Raw genomic sequence first — 19,738 nt, forward strand, 5'->3', positions numbered from 1 at the left:
TGTTTGACTGCAGAATCACAGCTACAGTTTATTATTTGCGGCGAATTTTCTGCGGGGCATGAAAGCAGACGTGCGCAACTCGACTCTATGACTAGGTCGAGCTATTCTTTTTAAACAGATCCGGACGTAGACCAAGTGCCTAAAATAGGAGTAACCACAGGTAAAGAGACAACTGGTCTGCTCGTATGGGAGGCTATTTTGAAGAGCAACTACTCCGCAGTAACCATAGGGGACCTTCACACATTTTTCATAATACTCAGCCCCTTGCAACTGTGATGTCAAAACTCTTGTTTTGCATTTTAAATGGGTAATAAACCTTGTGCGCTTACTCACACTGATGACCTCATTTCTATAAATTTTCTGCAGCAGATTGTGGGTTTATTCCAATGACGTGACATGTTTCCAACTGTGGTGCACCAGTATTTTAACCCTTTGTTGCCTGACGGTACTTAAAAGTACCAGTAAGTTTTGACTCTCATTATTTTCTCGTGGTGCAGTTTCGTGATCTGAGAGCCTGTCGGTACGTAACAGTATCTCTGCTCTACTGTTTCATAGATGTTATTGTGCAATACATAGACCTCTCTGGCGGTCAGAGCTTGAAATTGTTTTTTGCGCGCTGCTGTGAAAACAGAAGATTGTATGTGCTTGTTTCAATGGTGTTACCTGAGTTTGTGTGCAATTTATTGAAACTTCCGTTGAGTTTTCCATTGTACGTTCTTACCTTCTTTGCTTTTTTATAATACTTTGAAGCATTACGTTACAAGTGAATGAGATAAGGTGGAAAATATAAGTCGGACTTATTAGTACCGTCAGGTTGTGCGAACACTTTATTGTGGCAACAATGCGTTACCTCTCACTAGTTGTTCTGTTCACTTTTTCTCACACAGAAACAATTAGAACAAACAGGAAAGGTTTTCCAGGGAATTTACCTAAAGAAAAATGTCTAAACCATGGGGAATCAAATCACAGAGAGTCATCTTTAGACCTAACAGTATTTCAATGGAGGGAAAATAAAGTAGTGTATTTTGCGTCAAACTTCCATGGCACTGAACAGAGCGTAGTGACAAGAAAATAGAAAGATGGAACTAGTATGACTATACCACGACCGGTTATTGTATGTGATTACAATAAACACATGGGTGGTGTGGATCATACAGACAGATTACGTTCAACTTATGGTCTTGACAGGCGATCAAAGAAATGGTGGCACCGTCTCTTCTGGGGAGCAATAGAAATTGCTTTTGTCAATGCTTACGTCATTTTCAGTGATCTACATGGGGCACTGCCACTGCTGGAATTCAGGAGTGCTGTGGCACTAGGGCTAATGAATGAACAGCAAGTGCCAAATCTCAAAAAGAGAAACTCTGGTAAAGATGAAATAACTCCCCCAAAGAGAAGGAAGGATAACTTTTCTGTTCCGAAGAATGTACATCTTGGCAATCGAGAAAACCGTTTTGCAGTGTTCAGTTGTAAAAGAGGACGATGCGAAATGTGTGCGAAAATTAAAATTCAGTAGAGACCACATTCACAATGTAGTACATGTAAAGTGTATTTGTGCTCCAATGAGAAAAAGAACTGTTTCCTACAATTTCATGAGGTATCACTAACACGAAATATGTGATATGTATAGCTAAGTTACTATGTATTGTGAAGTTGCTCTAGAATAAATTTATGAGAAATTTAAAAAAAAATTCGGAAATATCATATCATATTTCTGTTAATTAATTTTCTAATGTAAAAATATTTAATGTTTATGTGGAATAAAGTACTAGTTATAAAAATTGGATCATTTTTCTGCGCATATTGTGATTCTGTCCAGGGAGTCTGACGGTACTTCTGAGTACCAGGAGAGAAAAAAGTTGTGAAAAATAAGATAAAATTTTACAAAAAATCCTACCGTCATTTGAGGCCACAATAGCATAAATTCTGCAAAGAAAATGATAAAAAGTAATTTTTTTCTTATGTCAGGAAACAAAGGGTTAAGAGACCCAAAATCGTACGTTGTTCCAGGTTAATTTTTTTTTACTTGGCCATCGAATATTACTTTATGTTCAACTACTGAAACACTAAGTTAGAAGAAGTACTTGAAACTTCGTATTGAAATTAGGCGTTGCTAGAACCCACTCGGTCATCTGCATGTGGGCGGAACTGGATAAACAGTTTTGTGACAACAGGAGTTACCATGTAATTCAGTGACACTATGTTTTGCTAGAGTTTAGCAAGCAGTTCTACTCCATCTGTAATTACACTTGAAATTCAACCCCTGAACATTCACTTCCTATTTCTAATAAAAAATATGACAAAATATCTAATATAATCCACTACATAATATATATGGGAACGCTCCTCTGCATTCAACAAATTGTTTGAAAGGTTCGAGCTTTGTTAAGAAACAAGATAAGTTATACAATATGTTGATCTGTAAGGCAGAAAGGATCTGTCACTCACTGCTCCTACTTCATATACCTAACATTTGATGTATTTGTGGGAAATAACTTCAGTGGACAGAAAAGGTAAATTAAAAGAAATGTGATTAGGAATTACCTTCGGGAGGCCAAATGTAAGCATTGATATCCATATAAAAGTACATACACTATCCTAGCCTACGACAATATGGACAACATGCGGTCTGGTATTATTTCATTGAAGCACGATGTCACAGAGGTCTCAAAGGTAAGACATAGCTACTGGGCTTAATATTTCAGAAACGTAGTAGCTACCATCCAAGTTATTGGCTATACTTACCAGAAGTGACTGTATTGTATATCCAGTAGTAACACCTACAATCTTATCAATGAAATGCAAATCATCTGTATATTCAGGTTTGATGTTTGTCGCCTTCATGGTGTTGTAGTTTAAATGACCAGGATTCAAATTCTCCCGACATCAACTGGCGTACTTCAACTGCAGTTCGCTATTTTTGTTCTATTTCTGTTGATGCTTATCACATAACATCTTTGCAAATTACTAAGTGATGTTCATTGATATTATAAATCTTTTTCTGTCTCCGACGGACTTACAGTGTCAACTGTAAAACTTAAATTTTTTTATTTATTCATGTTGAACTCCAATTTTCTTTCCATTTTTATTTCCTTTATTACTTATTGCGTTGTTTCCTTTCTCTTTTTTGAGTCATCAGTCCTCTGACAGGTTGATGCTGCAGGCTACGAATTTCTCTCCTGAGCCATTTTCTTCATCTCAGAGTAGCACTTGCAACCTCCGCCTTCAATTTATTTGCTGGATGTGCTCCGACCTCTTTCTTCTGCAGCTCCCTCCAGTACCATAGAAGTTATTCACTAATGTCCTAACAAATGCTATCATCCTATTCCTCCTTCGTGTCAGTATTTTCCATATGCTTGTTTCTTCCCCGATTCTGCGGAAAACCTCCTCACTTCTTACCTTATCACTCCAACATTCTTACGTGCATCACGTACCAAACTCTCCCATTCTCTCCTGTTCCGGTTTTCTACAGTCCATGGTTCACTGCTATATAACGTTTTGCTCTAAAATACAAGCCGGTTGATGTGGCCGAGCAGTTCTAGGCGCTCCTGTCTGGAACCACATGACCACTACGGTCGCAGGTTCGAATCCTGCCCCGGGTACGGATGTGTGTGATGTCCTTAGGTTAGTTAGGTTTAAGTAGTTCTAAGTCTAGGGGACTGATGACCTCAGATAGTGCTTAGAGCAGTTTGAACCTTTTTTTTCTCTAAAGTACATCCTCGGAAAGTTCGTCTTCAAATGAAGACCTAAGTTTGAAAACTAGTGAACTTTTTTTGGCCAAGAGTGCCCTCTACGACTGAATTAGTCTGCTTTTTTGTGTCCTCGTTCCTTCGCCGGGCGCGGGTTTTTTGCTTCCAAGGAAGCAGAATTCCTCAACTTCGTCTATTTCATGATCTCAAATTCTGATTTAAAATTTGTCTGTGTTCTCGTTTCTGCTATTCCTAATTATTTTCGTCTGTCTGTTACTTTCGTCTTTCTTTGATTTACTCTCAGTCAATATTCTGTACTCATTTAGACTGTTCATTTCATTCGACAGCTCCTGTAAATCTTCTATACCTTCGCCGACATTATCAGTGTCATCAGCGAATCTTATGATTGATATTCTTTCACACTGAACTTTAATCGCACACATTTTCCTTTTCTCACTCATTGCTCATATGTATAGATTGAACAGTAGGGGCGAAACATTATATCTCTGTATTACAATTTTTTTTTAAAGCTGAGCGCTTCACTCATGTCTCCCAGTCTTATTGTTCACTCTTGGTTCTTCTATATATTTTATATTGCCCGTCTTTCCCTATTGCTTACTCCAATTTCTCTCATAATTTCGAAAAGTTTGCACCATTTTACACTGCTGAAACGCTCTTTTTCCAGGCCGACAAATCCGAAGAATGTATCTCGATTTTTTTTTCAGTCTTGCTTCCAGAATCAAACTCAACGTCAGAACTGCCATTCTAGTGCCTTTACCTCTCCTAAACTCAAACTGACCTCATCTAACAGAGCCTCAAATTTCTTTCGCATTCTTTTATACACTTGGGTACAAGAACTATATGCACAGACTGAATTGCAAGGGAGACAGGCTACAACGACTCGACCTCTATGTACAGACTGAATTGCATGGGAGATAGGCTGTAACAATGATTAACTTCCTCTCAATTACTATCTCCCTTTTATATCCTACGACTCTTACAAATGCAGTATGGTTTCTGTACAAGTCGTGGATGACGTTTCGCTCCCTGTATTTGTCCCTGAAACGCCTCAGAATTTTAAAGAGAGTTTTCATGTCATAATCGTGCAATGCATTTAGAAATCTAAAAAATCTACATAACATGAAATTGAGTGAGTAATTAACCACTACAACATGCACATTAGTACTCACGAGCTGAAGAACAGCTGGAAGCCAGTGTCGGTAGTCCCACACGAGATGCGCACGCAGTCTCCTTTGGCGGGAGCGCTTTCACCAGGGGCGAGCACTAGCTGATTCTCTGGGTCGTAGCACTTCCCCGGATGGTCTACAAAGTACGAAACAAGCTACTTACAAGTTGTTAACTATACTGCTTAACAGCTGTCTGGTAACTACGAGATATTCATATCGTTGGTGCATCAGAGCGAAGTGTACGCCCTACGTTACAGGTAGCGTACAATGACAATCATTCTGTCTATAGAATAAAAATCCGCTTCAGTAGCGAAGCTTAAAGCTTCATCTTCAGATGACACAAAATAATTATGGGCACATAAATGTGTGGTGCAGCAGCCAGCGAACACATGACAGTGACCCGGAGACGCGTCTCCTTCGCCATGTCACGTCATGACCGTGGTCTACGGAGCGGGATAAAATTGGCCACACAGCGACAGAAAACCAGCATCTTATTCATATGACATGTGCACCGGCTTCCCTCTTGCTGACAACCTACGCTGCGGGTTTGGACTATGTTTGGTGTTCGACTGGCTAGATTTCTCTTAGCAGTACGACGGACTTGGATTTTATTCGCGGAATTGCTGTATTTCGTAGTGTTGATTACTGACATAACAGCCATCCACAAGTTTGTGTTGTGCGACGAACTCTCAACCAGTACCGTACTTGTAGCTACTGTTTCTGTTCAAATAAAGAGGACAGAAGCAACATTCTAACGTTTGGATTTCTTGCTGTTTGTATTCGCAACACGTCTTCTATGTTTTGGAAAGCATATAATCTCCTTCTGTCTTCTGGCTGGCGCCTTTTATTGCCCACATGTGGGCAGACTGGCAGCTGCTAAAACCTACGCCACACATTGGTCCAATATGGCAAGGAACGTATGCAATGGCCGAGATACGACAGAATTGTACTACGTGATTCTCTGGCACCTTATGTAGCCCACTGTCACCAAACGTGAGGCCCAGGTTCAACACATCATCGCTAAGATGTTGGCCCTTACTGGCGTTTCCTTCGTTATCTGTATTCTGTAATTTCTAATCAATGAGTTAATTGTAGAGAAAGTGCCGTTGCATTTAAGAACTTTGATTATTATCTTCATGAACATAAATTTATTTGTTATCAGCATTCCTAATTGAAATATTGTACTTTGCTTTGCTGGAGTACAATTCTTGTAAAATTGAATTTCAAATTAAAGGCCTAAAAAGTTTGGAGGCCAACGTTAGTGGCCTGACTTTTTTTTGTATGTAGTTGAAATTTCTGCATGTTAAACAACTCTCTCTCTCTCCCCTTGTCTCTCTCGCTCTCAGTTATTGCTGTTCAAACGGTTTGCACGTTTTGATGATGTTGATGTTAGGCTAGGTTTTTATTTCTTAAAAAACTTGCTGAGTTCCCTGCGTTGTTCGGATAAGTATTTATTCTACGCTTCAATTACTCCATCTTCTCCTCTTTCCCACCCCACCCCACCCCCCTCTCTCTCACCACCTGCTCCACCCACAACTCTCGTCCACGTGCTGCTCCCTCCTCTATCTGCCCTCTCCTCTCTCCCCATTGTCACCCCCACCTGAATGGAAGTTTCCTGGTTCTTACACCGACAGTATTTATTGCCAGATAGTACCATGGGTATTAAGTTTGGTTGAAATCGATCTAAGGGTCTAGGTGGAGCTTTTTATCCCCGCATACTCAAATATCACATATATTTAACGTATTTCACACATACCGGGTGATCAAAAAGTCAGTATAAATTTGGAAACTGAATAAATCACGGAATAATGTAGATAGAGAAGTACAAATTGATACACATGCTTGGAATGACATGGGGTTTTACTAGAACCAAAAAAATACAAAAGTTAAAACAATGTCCGACAAATGGCGCTTCATCTGATCAGAATAGCAATAATTAGCATACCAAAGTAAGACAAAGCAAAGATGATGTTCTTTACAGGAAATGCTCAATATGTCCACCATCATTCCTCGACAATAGCTGTAGTCTTGGAATAATGTTGTGAACAGCACTGTAAAGCATGTCCGGAGTTATGGTGAGGCATCGGCGTCGGATGTTGTCTTTCAGCATCAATAGAGATGTCGGTCGATCACGATACACTTGCGACTTCAGGTAACCCCAAAGCCAATAATCGCACGGACTGAGGTCTGGGGACCTGGGAGGCCAAGCAAGACGAAAGTGGCTACTGAGCACACGATCATCACCAAACGACACGTCTAGCAATATGGGATGGAGCGCCATCCTGCATAAACATCGTACGTTCCAGCAGGTGTTTATCAGCCAGGCTGGTGATGATGCGATTCTGTAACATACCGGCGTACCTCTCACCCGTCACGGTAGCAGTTAAAAAACCAGAATCACGCATTTCCTCGAAGAAAAAAGACCCGATAACGGTAGATGTGGTAAATCCAACCCATACCGTGAATTTTTCGTCGTGCAATGGAGTTTCCATGACAGTTCTAGGATTTTCGGTAGCCCAAATTCTGCAGTTGTGGGCGTTGACAGACCCTCGGAGCGTGAAATGAGCTTTGTCGGTACACAACACGTTACTCCACAAATCGTCATCTTCTGCCATCTTTTGAAACGCCCACACTGCAAATGGCCTCCGCTTCACTAAATCGCTAGGTAACAGTTCATGATGCCGATGGATTTTGTGCGGATAGCATCGGCGGGTACGCCTCAGCACCAACCAAACAGTAGTGTATGGGAGGCCGATGCGCCGTGTGATTGCACGAGCGCTGGCTTCCCCGTGCATGGACAAACCCGCTACAGTCTCCATTTCTTCCTAAACTGTCTCAGCAGCATTACGCCTTGTGCTCGGTCGGCCACTACGGGGTCTATCGTCTAAACAACCCGTGGCTTCGAACTTCGAAATCATTCTCGTCACAGCTGCATTTATCAACGGACCTTTACCCGTTCGAATACCCTTCCTATGGCGATAGGGTCGTAGCGCTGAACTAGCACATTCCCCACTCTGACAATACAGCTTCACTAAAAGCGCCTTTTCAGGTAACGTCAACATGCTGCGACTGCTGGCGCGTCTGATTCTCTCTCTCATTACAGCTCCTTCTATACACGATTGTCATGCACAGTCACTGACGTCTTGCTGTCCAGCGCCATCTGTCGGACATTCTGTGAACTTTTCTTTTTGTTATAATAAAACCACATGTCATTCCAAGCATGTGTGTCAATTTATACCTCTCTATCTACATTATTCCGTGGTTTATTAAGTTTTCAAATTTATACTGACTTTTTGATCACCCGGTATTTGTAGACGTATTTCACCATTTTCACACAGCTCAATGTTAATGGCGTCATATCTCCTGAACTATGTGTCGTACAATGATACAGTTCGCAATTTCATTTAGTGGCATATGTGAATACTGTCAGCAAAATGTGTTGCAAATCGAATTTATAATAAAGAACTAATAAATGGTCATGCCTAATGCGTACGTTTTATGCATAAAAAACGATTTTGTGACGGTGTCAGCGAGAAAACGTCTCTTAAAAGTTTTAAATTATGTGTAAATTTGGTTAGAAGTCACAAAGTGCTCTCATTCGAAAATACTGTCGGGATATACTCTGTTTTCGCCTCGTGAGGTGCGCTCCTTTCTCAACTACCCTTTTGAGAGTTAGGTACTTCTTAGCGCCACAGTGGTTCTTTCCATACATTAAGTGGTACCTGTACCAAGTTTTCTGAAACCGATCCAGTAGTTTAGGAGGAGTTGTGTAACATACATACATACACACACACACATATATTTTTATACACGGTCCAGTCATGCTAATGAGACCACCGCATACATTCGACGTAAGCCATGGAAAGGGGGGGGGGGAATAATTTAGCCTTTGTCGTCATGCGGAAATGGAGCGATTTATCTGGCGTCCAAAACGACATTATCATTAACTTTCAGGTCAATGTCGTAACATTTTCGAAACGGCTAAGTTTGTAAACTGTTTTCAGGCCGCCGTGGTTCAAATATACTTTGTATGTGTAATGAAACTTGCCTTCTCAGAACTTTCGTGCTTCAGTTGAATGTTAGATTCCGTATACATTTCGGCCTGACTTGAGTTAATTTTTATATTTAAATTATACATTCCACATATGAAGATTTCATATATACACATCAAATAAAGTTTTGCATCACCTCGGTTCCGATAGTTCCGGAACCTGTACAGAAAATTGGAATAGGGATCAACATAAACATCATTTCCACCCTTTTTGTTGCTCATTGAAACCACACACTGCATGTTGTACCACCATACATCGAGACCTTCAAAAGTGGTGGTCCAGATTTCTGTACGCAATGGTACTTCTAAAACCCAGTAGCACTTCGTCTTGCGTTGATGCATGCCTGTATTCGTCGTGACATACTATCCACAACTTCATCAAGGCATTCTTAGTCCAGATTGTCCCACTCCTCAACGGCAATTCGGCGTAGATCCCTCACAGTGGTTGATGGGTCACGTCGTCCATGAACAGCCCTTTTCAATCCATCCTAGGCATGTTCGATAGGTTTCATGTCTAGAGAACATGCTGGCCACTCTAGTCGAGCGATGTCGTTGTCTTGAAGGAAGTCATTCACAAGATGTGCACGATGGGGGTGTGAATTTTAGTCTATGAAGACGAATGCCTCTCCAATATGCTGCCGATATGGTTACACTACAGGTCGGAGGATGGCATTCACGTATCGCACAGCCGTTACGGCGCCTTCCATGACCATCAGCGGCGTACGTCGTCCCCACTTAATGCCACCCCAAAACAGCAGAGAACCACCTCCTTGCTGCGCTCGTTGGTCAGTGTGTCTAAGGCGTTCAGTCTGACAGGATTGCCCCTAAACACGTCTCCGATGATTGTCTGGTTGAAGGCATAAGCAAAACTCATCGGTGAAGAGAACGTGATGCTAAACCTGAGCGGTCCATTCGGCATGTCGTTCGGCCCATCTGTACAGCGCAGCCGCGCGAGATTAGCCGAGCTGTCTGAGGCGCTGCAGTCATGGTCTGTGCGGCTGGTCCCGGCAGAGGTTCGAGTCCTCCCTCGGGCATGGGTGTGTGTGTTTGTCCTTAGGATAATTCAGGTTAAGTAGTGTGTAAGCTTAGGGACTGATGGCCTTAGCAGTTAAGTCCCATAAGATTTCACACACATCTGAGCACATTTGTACCGCGCTGCATGGTGTCGTGGTTGCAAAGATGGACCTCACCATGGATGTCGAGAGTGAAGTTGCGCATAATGCAGCGTATTCCGCACAGTTTGAGTCGTAACACGACTTCCTGTGGCTGCGGGAAAACTATTATTAAACATGGTGGCGTTGCTGTCAGGGCTCGTCCGAGCCATAATCCGTAGGTAGCGGTCATCCACTGCAGTAGTATCGTTGGGCGGCCTGAGCGAGGCATATCATCGACAGTTCCTGTCTCTCTGTATCTCCTCCATGTCCGAACAACATCACTTTGGTTCACTCCGAGACGCCCGTCCTGGCACAAAGTAACAGTGCGGACGCGACCGATCCGCGGTATTGACTGGCTAGGCATTGTTGAACTACAGAAAACACGAGCTTTGTACCTCCTTCCTGGTGGAATGACTGGAACTGATCGGCTGTCGGCCCCCCTCCGTGTAATAGGCACAGCTCATACATGGTTGTTTACATCTCTGGGCGGGTTTGGTTCAAAATGGCTCTGATCACTATGGGACTTAACATCTATGGTCATCAGTCCCCTAGAACTTAGAATTACTTAAACCTAACTAACCTAAGGACAGCACACAACACCCAGTCATCACGAGGCAGAGAAAATCCCTAACCCCGCCGGGAATCGAACCCGGGAACCCGGGCGCGGGAAGCGAGAACGCTACCACACGACCACGAGCTGCGGACTGGGCGGGTTTACTGACATCTCTGAACAGTCAAGGGGACTGTGTCTGTGATACAATATCCACAGTCAACTTCTATCTTCAGGAGTTCTGGGAACCGGGGTGATGCAAAACTTTTTGATGTGTGTATTTGATCACCAAAACCCTTTTTTTTCTAATAACATAATTTTATTCTTCATATCGATCCATTTAGCGACATCGATCTTGTACCTTGAAAATTAGTAACTACAGTTGTTAACTTACGTGAGTCAAAAACAACTTTACAGTGAAACTAATGCTATTATGCTTTAATTTTCATACAAGCAATATCTCTGTTTTAATTTTTAATTTTTATACATTAATTTTACCATTGATAATTCAATCGATAAAGATACAAAGACAGGAAGATGAAATTTTTTATATTTTTAAGATCTGGAACTTTCATTATTAATTATTAAAAGCATAAATCTATATATTAATAATTAGTCCCAGAAAACATTATGTAATTTATATCTGAAAAATAATTTCAATTAAAACGTTCAAAATAAAATTCATTTGAACTACATCCTGTTCTAGAAGGATCTGGAAGCTACGTTCGTAATACGTACAGAAAATTTAGGTACCAAACGCGCCATAATAACGTCAGTTGTCGAGATTGGTCAACGTAACTATCAAGTCCTTGTGTTACGTTTTATCAGTAAATACTAACGATGTCAAAAAGCAACAATATTCCAGCGACTTCCACTGAAACAAAAAAAACCTAGAGCCTATTAATTGGAAAGCATAAACAGGAACCGACATTCTAGACAACGAGGCAGTCATAGAAAGATAACTAACGTTCATCTGCTAGCACAATATTCCTGCCCTTACGAAATTATATACCTGTTGACAACACTAGAATAGTTAGTTCAACGCAGCATATTTACTTTCTGTATATCTACGAACATTTCGATAGTACGTGATATGTAACATTGTACGTGGCAAAATGGCCCCAACCAGAAGCGGTGCTGAGGCCACTATGGCGCGCCACAGCCATAGATGACAGGGGTGAATGATGGTTGAAGAGATGTGTACAGTGAAATAGATGCGAAACTCATCAAACTACCTTTCATTAGGGAAATGGAATGAGCTCGACGATTGTGATATAACTTTCAAAAAATTAGTTGTCGTTTCCGTTTTAAGCTTTATTAGAGGAGATACAGATTACAGCTAGTAACTAGAGTTTATCAGTGCAACATTTCGGAGTTGTTATACATGCCTTAATACAGCTACACCTGTTGTTTATGCTCTTACCACACATTATTGAAGGCTCGAGTCTTTAATGAACTGTGACAATAACCTGGGCCGGCCGGGGTGGCCGTGCGGTTCTAGGCGCTGCAGTGTGGAACCGCGTGACCGCTACGGATGCAGGTTCGAATACTGCCTCGGGCATGGATGTGTGTGATGTCCTTAGGTTAGTTAGGTTTAAGTAGTTCTAAGTTCTAGGGGACTGATGACCTCAGAAGTTAAGTCCCATAGTGCTCAGAGCCATTTGACAATAGCCTGAGTAGGTGTAGACGTATTAGGGCATGTATAAAAACTCCGAAATAATGCATTGATAATGGCTAGTTACTAGCCGAAATCTATATCTGCTCTAATAAAGCTAGAACGGAAAAAAATGTTCAAATGTGTGTGAAATCTTATGGGACTTAAGTGCTAAGGTCATCAGTCCCTAAGCTTACACACTACGTAACGTAAATTATCCTAAGGACAAACACACACAACCATGTCCGACGGTGGACTCGAACCGCCGCTGGGACCAGCCGCACAGTCCATGACTGCAGCGCCCAAAACTGCTCCGCTAATCCCGCGCGGCTAGAACGGAAATGAAGACTGATTGTTGCTCTTTACCATGTTTAAAGATGCATAACTGTTGAGTCTCTGACCGCCCCGATGAACCAAGGGGCTACCAGTATTGACTCTTCAACTCCCATTCAGTAAACGTTCCTGCATATAGGCCTCCACAGCAGGCGTCTGCTTTCGTGCACCTACGCTGACCGCTGTTCATGGGCGACAAAGACTGGAATTTGCACGCCAATACCGTAAATGCATGTCCACTGAGTAGCGACAGGTGGCCTTTTCAAATGAATCACATTTTGTGCGCACCCGACATATGTCCCTTGGCGTATATGACACTGCAACAATCGTCGTAAGTGTCTAGGCCCGAGGAGGGAGCGTCGTGGTATGGGGGATGTTTTCGTGGCATTCCCTAGGTGATTTCGTCGTTCTGGAAGACAGAATGGATCAACAGAAGTACACTAATGGCCATTAAAATTCCTACACCAAAAAGAAATGCAGATAATAAACGAGTATTCATTGGACAAATATATTTTACTAGAAATGACATGTGATTACATTTTCACGCAAAATGGGTGCATAGATCCTGAGAAATCAGTACCCAGAGCAACCACCTCTGGCCGTAATAACGGCCTTGATACGCCTGGGCATTGAGTCAAACAGAGCTTGGATGGCGTGTACAGGTATAGCTGCCCATGCAGCTTCAACACGATACCACCGTTCATCAAGAGTAGGGACTGGCGTATTGTGACGAGCCATTTGCTCGGCCACCATTGACCAGAAGTTTTCAAATGGTGAGAGACCTGAAGAATGTGTTGGCCAGGGCAAAATTCTAACATTTTCTGTATCCAGAAAGGCCCGTACAGGACCTGCAACATGCGGTCGTGCATTATCCTGCTGAAATGTAGGGTTTCGCAGGGATCGAATGAAGAGTAGAACCACGGGTCGTAACACACTTGAAACGTAACGTCCACTGTTCAAAGTGCCGTCAATGCGAACAAGAGGTGACCGAGACGTGTAACCAATGGCACCCCATACCATCACGCCGGGTGATACGCCAGTATGGCGATGACGCTTCAAATGTGCTTTCACCGCGGTGTCGCCAAACACGGATGCGACCATCATGATGCTGTAAACAGAACCTGGATTCATCAGAAAAAATGACGTTTTGCCATTCGTGCACCCAGGTTCGTCGTTGAGTACACTATCGCAGGCGCTCCTGTCTGTGATGCAGCGTCAAGCGTAACCGCAGCCATGGTCCCCGAGCTGATACTCCATGCTGCTGCAAGCGTCGTCGAACTCTTCGTGCAGATGGTTTTTGTCTTGTAAACGTGCCCATCTGTTGACTCAGGGATCGAGACGTGGCTGCACGATCCGTTGCAGCCATGCGGATAAGATGCCTGTCATCTCGACCGTTAGTGATACGAGGCCGTTGGGATCCAGCACGGCGTTCCGTATTACCCTCCTAAACCCATCGATTCCATATTCTGCTAACAGTCATTGGATCTCGACCAACGCGAGCAGCAATGTCGCGATACGATAAACCGCAATCGCGATAGGTTACAATCCGACCTATATCAAAGTCGGAAACGTGATGGTTCGCATTTCTCCTCCTTACACGAGGCATCACAACAACGTTTCACGAGGCAACGCCGGTCAACTGCTGTATGTGTATGAGAAGTCGGTTGGAAACTTGTCAGCACGTTGTAGGTGTCGCCACCGGCGCCAACCTTGTGTGAATGCTCTCAAAAGCTAATGATTTGCATATCACAGCATCTTCTTCCTGTCGGTTAAATTTCGCGTCTGTAGCACGTCATCTTCGTGGTGTAGCACTTTTAATGGCCAGTAGTGTATGCATCTATATTTGGGGACCATGTCCACTCCTAAAAATAGTGTCTTTTTCCCTCGGCACGATGACACCTACCAGCGCAGCGTTTGTCATACTGCTCGCAGTGTGCGTGTGTTATTCGAAAAGCACAAGCGACCAGAATGAGTTTCCCGTACTCCCCTTGTCAACAAACTCCCCGAATTTAAACCGAGTCGAGAATCCATGGTACCACCACGGTCGGGCTGTTTGCGCCATGGGTCCTCGAAAGAGAAACCTAGCGCAGCTGCCTATGGCACTAGTGTCTGTATGTCTCCATACTCCTGTCGGAACCTTCCAGAACCTCACTGACTCTTTTCCAGCACGTCCGCGTAGCAAGAGGTTGTTATTCAGGCATTTTACAGATTGTCACATTAATGCGACCGGACTGTGTAGTACGTATGGGTATGGATCCAACTGTGGAGAGAAAGGAGAGTGTCTTGCAAGGATCCCTGTCTTAAGTCCTCTGGTTTCTCGGTATGTGGTTCTTGTTTTCCTGTTCATGACCCTGGTTTACCACTGTTGCTGGCAATTTGAACCACTGTTTCGTTTTTGTGCTTGGCGGCATTAATGATTCAGTACTAGTATTATCTCTAATTAAAATCTAAACTTATGATAAAATTTTGCGGTGACGGTTCTGATTTGTATAACCAGTGCAATATACCTACAACTTGACGTACTTCTGCTATGTCTCCCAGGGATAGGCTCTCAAAATCCGTCACAGTTCGATGTTTTCGATATGTTGTAATTGGCTCAGTTGGGGTTTTTAATGTGATTCCATACACTGTACACCCATATAACATGATAGGCACTTTTGTCACTTTGTAGAGACGAAGCTATGTTCTCGTTTTAAGATCTAGGCTAAGGAACACTGGCGACGTGTACTGGCCTTTTGTACACAGAAACAGTTGTTCGTCTGATATGCTACCTAAGTATTAACAGATGATGACCATGGGTGTTTGTGTCTAATATTCGGAGATTTTGTTTTAGCTGCGGACATTCTTTTTCCTTTTTGGGTAAATATAGCGCTGTGGTTATGTCTGCATTTAATTTAGTTCTGTTTTTCTGTTTTAAATGGTTCAAATGGCTCTAAGCATGATGGGAGTTAACGTCTGAGGTCATTAGTCCCCTAGACTTAGAACTACTGAAACCTAACTAACCTAAGGACATCACACACATCCATGCCCGAGGCAGGACTCGAACTTGCGACCGTAGCAGCAGCGTGGTTCCGGGCTGAAGCGCCTAGAACCGCTCGGCCACAGAGGCCGGCTTTCTGTTCTATGATGTGGTAACTTACTCTGTCTTTGCAGTCTTCAGATGTTTCCAGAGTGCGCCACACTTTATCGTATACTCTTTCCCAGTTTGGGAAAAGAGCCGAGCATTTCTTGATTCATTGAAATTGATGGTTATCTGTTCTCTAAGGCGAAGAACCTACATTTCTGTGACAGTTTTCTATTAAATACGAACAGTTTTGCACGGATAGAAGCGTTTTCCGATAACATGACATTTATTCTTTTTAAAGTAATCTTTCTTGAGTTTAGAAGGCTAATCGCACGATAACTGAAACACTGCTTCAAGTCTTAACCTGATTTTGGACTATAATAACTTTAGCTATCATCCACTTTTGAAGGAAATATGCTGGAAGTACGTATGCATTCATAATAACTAATGGCTTTCACGGTAATGCCTTTAGATGACTCATGTTTAAACGAGGGACACGGGATGAAATTTGACGAAACTGTGATTGTTGCCAATACTTCCGGTTTTTGTTACAGTGTTCATAAAAAGACAATTGAAATTAGGTTGGCAGATAACTTGATTAATTGAGACAATGGGTTTCCTTTTAAGAGGACGTGGAACCCTGTACTACCCGGTGCGGCCAGTCCGAGTGTTCGAAAATAGTCTCTGAGTGCGATATGTCGTTGCCGCATGTGTTCTACGAGGTGCATTCCAGTTCTAAGGCCTCCGATTTTTTTTCTTATTAACTACTCACCCGAAATCGATGAAACTGGCGTTACTTCTCGACGTAATCGTCCTGCAGACGTACACATTTTTCACAACGCTGACGCCATGATTCCATGGCAGTGGCGTAGGCTTCTTTAGGAGTCTGTTTTGACCACTGGAAAATCGCTGAGGCAATAGCAGCACGGCTGGTGAATGTGCGGCCACGGAGAGTGTCTTTCATTGTTGGAAAAAGCCAAAAGTCACTAGGAGCCAGGTCAGGTGAGTAGGGAGCATGAGGAATCACTTCAAAGTTGTTATCACGAAGAAACTGTTGCGTAACATTAGCTCGATGTGCGGGTGCGTTGTCTTGGTGAAACAGCACACGCGCAACCTTTCCCGGACGTTTTTGTTGCAGTGCAGGAAGGAATTTGTTTTTCAAAACATTTTCGTAGGATGCACCTGTTACCGTAGTGCCCTTTGGAACGCAATGGGTAAGGATTACGCCCTCGCTGTCCCAGAACATGGACACCATCATTTTTTCAGCACTGGCGGTTACCCGAAATTTTTTTGGTGGGGGTGAATCTGTGTGCTTCCATTGAGCTGACTGGCGCTTTGTTTCTGGATTGAAAAATGGCATCCACGTCTCATCCATTGTCACAACCGACGAAAAGAAAGTCCCATTCGTGCTGTTGTTGCGCGTCAACATTGCTTGGCAACATGCCACACGGGCAGCCATGTGGTCGTCCGTCAGCATTCGTGGCACCCACCTGGATGACACTTTCAGGACGTCATGCAGGATTGTGTGCGCAGAACCCACAGAAATGCCAACTCTGGAGGCGATCTGTTGAACAGTCATTCGGCGATCCCCCAAAACAATTCTCTCCACTTTCTCGATCATGTCGTCAGACCGGCTTGTGCGAGTCCGAGGTTGTTTCGGTTTGTTGTCACACGATGTTCGGCCTTCATTAAACTGTCGCACCCACGAACGCACTTTCGACACATCCATAACTCCATCACCACACGTCTCCTTCAACTGTCGATGAATTTCAGTTGGTTTCACACCACGCAAATTCAGAAAACGAATGATTGCACACTGTTCAAGTAAGGAAAACGTCGCCATTTTAAGTATTTAAAACAGTTCTCATTCTCGCCGCTGGCGCTAAAATTCCATCTGCCGTACGGTGTTTCCGTCTCTGGGATGTATTGACAATGAACGCAGCCTCATTTTAAAACAATGCGCATGTTTCTATCTCTTTCCAGTCCGGAGAAAAAAAATCGGAGGCCTTAGAACTTGAATGCACCTCGTACTAGGCTGGCGCCACTTGCCCAGTCTTGGAGGACAGCAACTGTGGTTGGGGGGCGCATGCGCCGTGTACGGTACGGAGGCCTATATAGGATCTTCGTATATCCAAAATTGAAACGAACGACTTGGGACGTCAGCTTGTGTAATATATGTTAAAAAATGAGAAAATTCCTCCAGCTGTATTAAGGTGTTGGTTTTATTGGCAACTAGTTTCGATGTTGTTACATCATCATCTTCTGGCCCATACTTGTTGACAGCAACCGTATGTGTCTAACACTAGTAGTCATTGGTGAGATAGGCGTGTTCCATGCGGAAGGCAGGTAGTAACTGCGTATATAGGACGTCGATTTGCAGCCTTGGCATACTGCGTCCCTCACACGTCCTTCCCTCCCCAGCCATCTTCGACGCGCCCTCGCCAGTCTCCCTCCCCCTCTACCCTCTACCCCCCTCCCACCCTTCTCCCCATCTCCCTCATCTCCACGCCCCTCGCAGATCCTGTGTTTTGCTCATCGTCATCAGTGTGCTACTTCAGTGTTGTGTTTGGTGCTGTTCTCCTGTGCGTCGAGAGCTGTGATTTTAATTGTGTGCTGGACTTGTACGTAGTGTTACTGTCAACGATTATTATGTGCTACGCCGTCCGTCAATACTTCTATGCTCCGGTGATACTTCGCGTTGTGTTCTTTTAATTGTCACAGTGTGTATTTTTTGTGTGTTCTACTTATTTACGGTTTTTATCTCCATTTTACAGTCACCCTCTTTTTGTCTGTTGCCTTCCACAAAGTTCCCCTCTCCTTTTATATCTATGTACACCATATTTTTCCTTTATGTTATTTTTAAATGTCTTCTATGTATGTTCTATGTCTTTCGGCTGAAGAGCAGCGCATATGTTGCTGCCAGCCCGCCCCGATGGGGAATTGAAATGCAATAAAGAAAAAAAAAAGCCTTGGCATCAGTTTTCAGCAGGACTCAGCAGCAGCAGCCTTCTCCTGAAGTTGGCGAACAGTTGATCGCCGAAATATTGAATCGGGTTTATTTTAGGATCCGGCAGCAAACCCGAAGAGACTTTCAAGACTTATGACGCCCGAAAAGCCTACGAACGCACATCCTTTAGATGTCTGTCATACCATCCACTTTGGACACCGAAATGCAGAAGCTTGTCGTCGCTTCCGCCTTATTTCTTCGAACGGTGGTTGCCAAGCTACACTGAGGGTGAAACCCCTGTCACAATTAACAAGATTTGGTATCACACGCAATTCAGTTGCCTCCTAAATAACACTGGCCAAGAAAAGAATCGTAGGACACGTAACAGAGGTCTCATCGAAATCTAATGAGTGCTCCTCCGTTGAGCTGTCCTCAGCCGATGACGAATTACGTACCAGGACGAGTCTTACGTTACTTTTACATTCAGTGCAAACTGCACTGTGTCAAGCCGAAGTAAGACTTGATGCATTAGCAAGGAATGCAATAGAGCTAGTTATCCGAAGCTCTATATTATTTTTCACAGTGCCAAAATCATTTTCTATTTTTGCAACTGGTCAGAAGATGGGTGCGGTTTCTCTCTTGTTTAGACGCTCTTTCGGAGGCTGCGCCAGCATGTGTCAGGAAGGCGATTCTCTTGTCTCTTTCACTGCTCTGGCCTCAGTGTCCTCAGAATCTTCTTAATGTTAGCACAAAATATCCGGGGGTGGTGACACTACATAGAGTGAAGCCTTCATCTCAGGCAACCAATCGGTAGTGTTCTTACGGAAAGAATGTTCTTACTTCAGGTTCTGCTAGTCGCATCTGCGGAAGACTGGGTCATGTACAAACAGAAATCGTGAGTGCTGTCTGCTGGAATGAATGGAACAATACTTCCCGTACTGTGCAATATAGCTTCCAGGTTAACTATTACTACGTCGGCAAATTATCCTTACAAGGAATGCTTTTCATTCTCTTCTTATCGAATGGAGGCTCTACTTGAAAAATAAAATTTTACAAGGTCGGATCCGGCCCTTAGGTCATTCTCAAGAGTTCATAACTGACTTTAAAAG

General features: G+C 43.3%; 1 protein-coding gene across 1 annotated transcript in view; it reads right to left on the minus strand.

The window, feature by feature from the left end:
* Positions 1-19,738, minus strand: part of LOC124619649 — a 64,020-nt gene that overhangs the window by 17,494 nt on the left and 26,788 nt on the right. Inside the window, exon 2 of the mRNA XM_047146179.1 lies at positions 4,880-5,012. Coding sequence (XP_047002135.1) covers positions 4,880-5,012 — 133 coding nt within the window. The remainder of the gene's footprint in view (positions 1-4,879; positions 5,013-19,738) is intronic.

The sequence above is a fragment of the Schistocerca americana genome, chromosome 6 (assembly GCF_021461395.2).
Source record: "Schistocerca americana isolate TAMUIC-IGC-003095 chromosome 6, iqSchAmer2.1, whole genome shotgun sequence".
Lineage (NCBI taxonomy): Eukaryota > Metazoa > Arthropoda > Insecta > Orthoptera > Acrididae > Schistocerca > Schistocerca americana.